The following is a 7561-nucleotide window of genomic DNA, read 5'->3' on the forward strand; positions in this document are numbered from 1 at the left end:
CCGAGCAATGGAACAGAATAGAGAACCCAGAAATAAACCCAGACACCTAGGGTCAATTTTTGACAAGGGAGGCAAGAACATAAAATGGGAAAAAGCCAGTCTATTCAGCAAGTATTGCTGGTAAATCTGGACAGCTGCATGCAAATCAATGAAACTAGAACACACCCTCACAACATGCATGAAAATAAACTCAAAATGGCTGAACGACTTAAATCTAAGACAAGACACCATCAAATTTCTGGAAGAGAACATAGGCAAAACATTCTCTGACATCAACCTTACAAACGTTTTCTCAGGTCAGTCTCCCAAAGCAACAGTAATAAAAGCAAAAATAAACCAATGCGACCTAATGAAACTGACAAGCTTTTGCACAGCAAAGGAAACCAAAATGAAAACAAAAGGACAACTTACAGAATGGGAGAAAATAGTTTCAAATGATGCAACGGACAAGGGCCTAATCTCTAAAATATACAAGCAACTTGTACAACTCAACAGCAAAAAAAACCAACAACCCAATGGAAAAATGGGCAAAACACCTGAATAGACATTTCTCCAAGGGAAGATATACAGATGGCCAACAAGCACTTGAAACAATGCTCAACTTCCCTGATTATTAGAGAAATGCAAATCAAAACCACCACGAGGTACCACCTCCCACCAGTCGGAATGGCCATCATTCATAAATGCACAAATAACAAGTGCTGGAGGGGCTGTGGAGAAAAGGGAACCCTCCTGCACTGATGGTGGGAATGTAAACTGGTACAACCACTATGGAGAACAGTATGGAGGTACCTTAGATATCTATACATAGAACTACCACTCTTGGGCATATTTCTGGACAAAACTTTCCTTAAAAAAGACACTTGTACCTGCATGTTCATTGCAGCACTATTCACAATAGCCAAGACATGGGAACAACCCAAATGTCCATCAACAGATGATTGGATTAGGAAGAAGTGGTATATATACACAATGGAATACTACTCAGCCATAAAAAAGAACGAAATAATGCCATTTGCAGCAACATGGATGGAACTAGAGACTCTCATACTGAGTGAAGTAAGTCAGAACGAGAAAGGCAAATACCGTATGATATCGCTTATATCTGGAATCTAATATAGGGCACAAATGAACCTTTCCACAGAAAAGAAAATCATGGACTTAGAGAACAGGCTTGTGGTTGCCAAGGGGGAGAGGGGGAATGGGACGGACTGGGAGCTTGGGGTTAATGGATGCAAGCCATTGCATTTGGAAAGGATAAGCAATGAGATCCTGCTGTATAGCACAGGGAATTATATCTAGTCACTTGCGATGGAACATGATGGAGTATAATGTGAGATAAAGAATGTATATGTGTATGTGTGACTGGGTTACTTTGCTGTACAGTAGAAAACTGACACAACACTGTAAACCAACTATAACAGAAAAAATAAAAATCATTTAAAAAAAAGGAAGTGGAGTTCCCGTCGTGATGCAGTGGAAATGAATCTGACTAGGAACAATGGCCTAGCTCAGTGGGTCAAGGATCTGGCATTGCCATGGTGTAGGTCACAGACACGGCTTGGATCCTTCATTGCTATGGCTATGGCGTAGGCTGGCAGTTGTAGCTCTGATTAGACCCCTAGCCTGGGAACCTCCACATGCCCACATGCTGTGGGTACGGTTCTAAAAAGCAAAAAAAAAAAAAAAAAAAAAAAAAACAAAGAGGAAGTAGTAAATAATTTGAGCTAGTCCCTGAAATGGAAAATCATAACATGATCTCTATTCCCTTACCTTGATACTCTCTTACTAAAATTCATTAGATGTTATCAAAGCTAAATATTCACAGAATCTTAGCATAATTTGCAGTTAAGCATGGCCAAGGAACACAGTGTTTGGGATGAGACATAAGCAACAGTCTGCTGGAGTTGAGTCTGGAAGAGATGTGTAACTGGTGGTTTTCTTGTCCGTCCTTCTGGACTCAAGTGGTACCTGAATAGCAGCATTCCACTTGTAATCACAAAGAAAAGGCCAAGAGCATCAGATCTACTAGCCTTGATATCACTGAGATGCCAAGCCAATACCAGAGCACCCTACTTCCACTTATCTTGTTAGGTAAGATTTGTTAAACCACAGTTAGCTGGGTATTGTATTGCATGCAGAAGAATGCTTACCTAACTGACACACAGCCTCAACATAATGGATCTTTTTCAAGCTTAAATTTCTATCATTAATATTTCTAGTTTCCTCAAGAGAAAAAAATAAGAAGTACTGATTAGTAGCATTTGCTTATTTCTATGGTCTTGAGTAACCCCACTATGCAGATTTCAAAAGAGCAACAATGCTGTCACTCAACCTGCAGACAGGAAGGGAATCATGCAATTGGACACCAATGAGCCAGTGCAAACTGTCTCTACTACATCACTGGATATTTCCCCAATAACTAACCACATTTTCACAAAACTATTAGCGTTCATTGATGTTACTTTCATTTTCATTATAATAAAAAACAGAATTTCTACACAGAGGGACACAGAGCTCAGAATTACTGAAGGTCAAGATAAATTTGTTCAATTTATTCAACTGGAAGAAGTTATCAACTTTATGCAAGACTTTTAAGCAGAAACTTAGAAGGTGTTCTCAGTCTCAAACTAAATGCACTTATTAACTCAATATGAAAATTTCCAGTTTTCTGCCTTGGAGGAAAGGATTGCATTTAATCCATTGTCGTATCAGAGAAAATTTAATACTTAGATTTGAAAACACCATTGGTATAATGTTAAATAACTTGCATAAAATGATATTTTAGCCCCCATAAATCTCAAGGTTCTCCTTAGAATCCAGAATGAAAAGGGAAGGTTTTCCAGTCTTCTAGTCCTTAGCTCTATCTATTTTTGCAATCACGATGCTGTCATACCAATTACCTAAAACAGAATAAAACTTACACTATAGTACAACATACTTTAGAAACTGTTATCTGTGAAAAGTATTCACTACAATTTCCTTCACAAGGTCTCTGTGGAGAGGAATCCTTACATATTAAGGCAAAGCAAAATTTTAACACTAAAGGTTTTTTTTTGTTTTGTTTTTTTGTTTTGTTTTTTTAAGTACCAAAGTAGTTCTCGTGCAAACAGGCATGATGAATTATCCTACTTATTCAGCATGATATGAACATGTAATTTTCAAGGGTTAGATAAATACAGGCTTCATTACCAAATGACTCCTTAGATACTAAATGGCCAGGAAGAAAATATTTCCAATTGAAATAATTGGCAGTTATGAAATAATGGTTATTCAAAACATCTTCTGATTTTTGTTTTTCCTTATAAAATCCTTAATATCTTTGTCCAATTTGATTCTTAGTTTGTTCTGAGTATCTAATTGTTAGTGGCAATAGGGTATAATTTAAGCCCATTAGCTCAAAGTGAAAAGAGTCCACTTATACTGCACTCTTGTTTTTAATAAACATAGTTAAAATACTAAAGAAATGAGCTAAGTGCTTTTTAAAATAGTCATTTGGCCTAACTTTTATATGTTAACCTTTACAATAGGCTCTTTATAACCAAATATATCAAAAATTTGGTGTAATAATCTCCCATAGTTGGAATTTGGAACAAAATATGAGCCTATTTATGAAAAACTGATCACCAGAAAGATCCTGTTACACCTGACTCCAAGATCTATAACTAAGAATAATCTTCCTTATGCTTTATTTTTTTCTTTTTAAAGTGATTTTTATTTTTCCATAATAGTTGGTTTACAGTGTTCTGTCAATTTCTACTGTACAGCAAAGTGACCCAGTCACACACACACACATACATTTTTAAAAAGCAAAACCTGCTCAGCTAATTTTATTCTGAAGAAAATACCTGATTTTTTTCAGTGTTAAAGAGGTTAAAAAAAAACTTTCATGACACAGATCCATAGGTACACTTTGCTCAATTATTCATACATGATTCTGTGCCAGTAAAAAATCGGAAGATGTGCCAGGAGATGCCAAATGAATACAAACCACACACACATACAAGTCATAAAACTATTCAGAGGTAGTTAATTTACATCTGGTTTAAAAAGATTAACAGCATGGAGCTGTTTATGTTACACTGAGCTATTTCTAACTACAGGAAAGCATACCCAATCAATAGGAGATCAAGTGCCAGTATTTGAGTATCCAAACAAACCAACAAACAAAATACCTGACAGTTGTAAATATACTGTATTGAAATGCTTTTAATTGCTGAGATTTTACTTTTAAGATAGCTGACTTTTTTTTGTTGTTTTGTTTTTGTTGTTTTTTTTTTTTTTGTCTTTTCTAGGGCTGCACCTGCAGTATATGGAGGTTCCCAGGCTAGGGGTCTAATTGGAGCTGTAGCTGCCAGCCTACACCACAGCCACAGCAACTCAGGATCCGAGCCACATCTTCGACCTACACCACAGCTCGCGACAAAGCCGGATCCTTAACCCACTGAGCGAGGCCAGGGATCAAACCCACAATCTCATGCTTCCTAGTTGGATTCATTAACCACTAAGCCATGACGGGAACTCCCAGATAGCTGATTTTTATACCAGAGTGAAAGTTCTGATTGGGGCTAGCCATTCATTTTCTAACAGTTTTTATCCAAGGCATAGAACTCCCATGATTATCGAGGTCATGTATGGAAAGATTAACTACGTACAAGTATTGTCCTTGTTGAAGATGAGTTAAGCATAAGCAGTTGTGAGAGGAAAAATTAAGAGATACTCAAAGTACCACACTATTAAGACTTTTCAAATGATGAATCAAGAACACCTGTATAAAAATCCATGTAATAAAGTATGACTATTTATTAAATTTTTATTTTAATTATCTTTGTATCTTCAATTTTTATGAGTTATACTTTTTAACAGTGTAAGAAACAATATTCAATAGTGCCACTGAAAACAATCATTTTATGTAGTTTATTTTTATAACCTTTGAGGCATTGTAAAATTTACCTTGTCATTTAACTAGGTCTAGGAAAGACTAATATGTGAGAGAAAGTCAGGGGGAGGGGTGGTAGCGGGGAGAATTATTTATTACCATATAACAGGTTCTTAGGTTTGCTTTTTTTTGGCATTACTGTTAGTCCCACCACATTATTTTTTTTCCTGTGCATAGAAATTGGCTACAAAAAGCATTTATTAATAGCAGATGCCCCTTGTGCTTCAGAATTAAAAACAAAATCAAAACCTATAAAAAAATACAGAAAATACGGGTTTCATGAAGGTACAGAAACTAAAATATTCAAAGCAATTTTTTTTTTTATTTAATGGGCTCTAAACCCTTAAAGGTAAGGGCTTATCAAAAAGAAAAAGGTGGGTTGTGAAAATAAAGTAACCTGTTGGACTTACCTACCACTCACCCCATGGGGAGTCTCAGTTCTAATAAAAGCTTAATTTCACAAATGTAAACAGCAACAACAACAACAAAATTCCATTTTAAAGTGACTCAAAAGTAATATCTGATGTGGAATTCAAAGTTATAGAAAGGTCAAATTTTCCTTAGAGATGGATTTAAACTAACCATTTCCACAACACAGGAACCCACACAAACCTAGTATTAAAAATAAATTTGGAGATCTTTTTCTCCTTTTCTCATGCATTGTCAAATGTAGAAGTAGCACAATATAAAAATACTTTGTAGAATTCTTAAATTAACACACTTTACCCAAAATAATACCCTGTTACAGATTTATAGTAAATGCCCTTCTGCATATTTCAGATGATAGCTACAAGGAACTTGTCTAATAAACTGTATAAACAATAGCAATTTTAAAGCTATATATGAAACTATCCAATGTATCTTTTCAAATTGCTATTTTAAGGTAATTACTTAAAACCAATTCTCTCATCCTATGTGTTGAATGAGAAGGGCATTCCATTTAGGAAAGTTTACCCTATTTCCCTTTAAAATCAGAGAAACATGTTAAGTAATGGCATGAGGAAAAGAAGATAAGAGAGATGTTAAAATTGGATACAACTATTCCTCCCAGGCATTGTCAGAGGTACCATTCTTTTTTGACTTAGGGGCACCATTACTTGCATATACAAGTTTACTCCTTGTGAAAAGAAATCCTGCTCTGAACTCCTTTTGGGGAGTTTATAACCAATTTTTGTTTCTTACTCATTTTTGTTTGCTTTCTACTGTGATATTTTCTTTAATTTCTTATCAGAAATACACTTGCACATTAACTTTATGCCTTTGTCTTCTTCAACATTCAACACAATTTTGCTGTCCACAATTTGGTGCATTTCCAAGGGTGAGAGGAAGGGATTCAAGCAGCTGAAACTTCATCCTTTGGTAAAGCTTAACAGCTGCTTCCATTTACAGCTTTAAAGACCTATCCTAGTTTACAAGTGTTTGCACATGTAGGCCAGACTACCAAATACTTGAAGATTCTTTACAAATGAAAGGGCACTGTGGTAACCTGCAAAAACCTTAGACTTTTTATTCCTGCTTCTTTACTGGTTTTCAACTCCTATAGTTATGCTCTGGGCACGCAAACCTTCCTGCCCTGCCCTTCTGACATTTTCCTACAAGTGAGGTGAAACTTCTCAGATTTCTTAACTCAGCACTTGGCCACACCCTGACCAGCAGGCCTTCCCACACCTCCCCACCCCTCTCTCCTCAAAGGCTATTACTACGACAATATTTCTTTTAAATTAGTCTGCTTATTCTTTTACATTTTTAAAATACGTTACCATCCTATAATAAAACCAATATCCCGAGGCTTTCTTGAAAAAAAAAAAAAAGAGAGAGAGAGAGAGAAAGAAATTCGCCCACCAGTATCTACCTGACCCAAAAGAAAAACGTGAGTTTCGGCTTTTTCGAGGAGCGGCGCCCCCTCCTCCCTCGGACCCACCCTCCCAAGCTCGGGGGCGTAGTGATTGTCCCCTGCTGCTCCTTCACTCCTCGCCACAACAACTTTCCGAAACCCTGTACTAACTTCTAGGGCACAGCCTCTGCAGAGAGGAGCCGCAACGCTCGACACCCCCACGCTAAAAAGCAAAACAGCAAGGTCCTACCAGCGCGGCTCCTGATGACGTCGGTGAATCCATCTCCAGCGGCATCTTCCCCTGACTGCTCCGGACCCCTTGGCTGAGCCATAGCCACACGCCACGTGCCCTGGCTCTCCCACGCCCCAAACTTTGGAGGCAGGTGGGTCCGCGCGGTCTGCCTGATGCTCTCCAAAGCAGGTAGCGCGCTGGAGATCCGGTGTATGAGGGTGGATTTATCACCTTCCTGGGTCCTCACCCACGGAAATAGGGATGCGTGGGGGTGGGTGGGGTGGAGTGGGGCGGCGGGAAGGGATGGTGAGCTGGAAAACACACAAACACCAACACCTGGCTTGGTGGAAAGAGGGGGCGGTTAAAATGCCCAGCTCATGCTTGAGAAGAGGAAACAGGTGCGATTCCCACTTCCTGCCCCCAAAATAGAGTGGGCGAGGACTGGAAGGTGAAAGCTGAGGAGGGACCCGATGGTCAATAAATACACCAGCAAGTTGGAGACTCGCTTTTCCACGCTGCGCAGAATCGATGCAAAAACAGGAGCAATTAGGGAATC

The 7561-nt window shown here is 38.2% G+C and overlaps 1 protein-coding gene across 3 annotated transcripts in view; it reads right to left on the bottom strand.

The window, feature by feature from the left end:
- Positions 1-7234, bottom strand: part of DMD (dystrophin) — a 2611869-nt gene extending 2604635 nt beyond the window's left edge. For all 3 annotated transcript variants that reach the window (XM_021079543.2, XM_085006422.1, XM_085006420.1), the window contains exon 1: positions 7024-7234. In XM_021079543.2, the coding sequence (XP_020935202.1) occupies positions 7024-7105 (82 nt within the window). In that variant the 5' untranslated portion in view covers positions 7106-7234. The remainder of the gene's footprint in view (positions 1-7023) is intronic.
- Between the last annotated feature and the right edge of the window lie 327 nt (positions 7235-7561).

This window comes from Sus scrofa, chromosome X (assembly GCF_054392235.1).
Source record: "Sus scrofa isolate SSC_HxYL_T2T_F1_AM1 chromosome X, Sscrofa_HxYL_maternal_Yorkshire_Landrace_v2.0, whole genome shotgun sequence".
NCBI classification, from domain to species: domain Eukaryota; kingdom Metazoa; phylum Chordata; class Mammalia; order Artiodactyla; family Suidae; genus Sus; species Sus scrofa.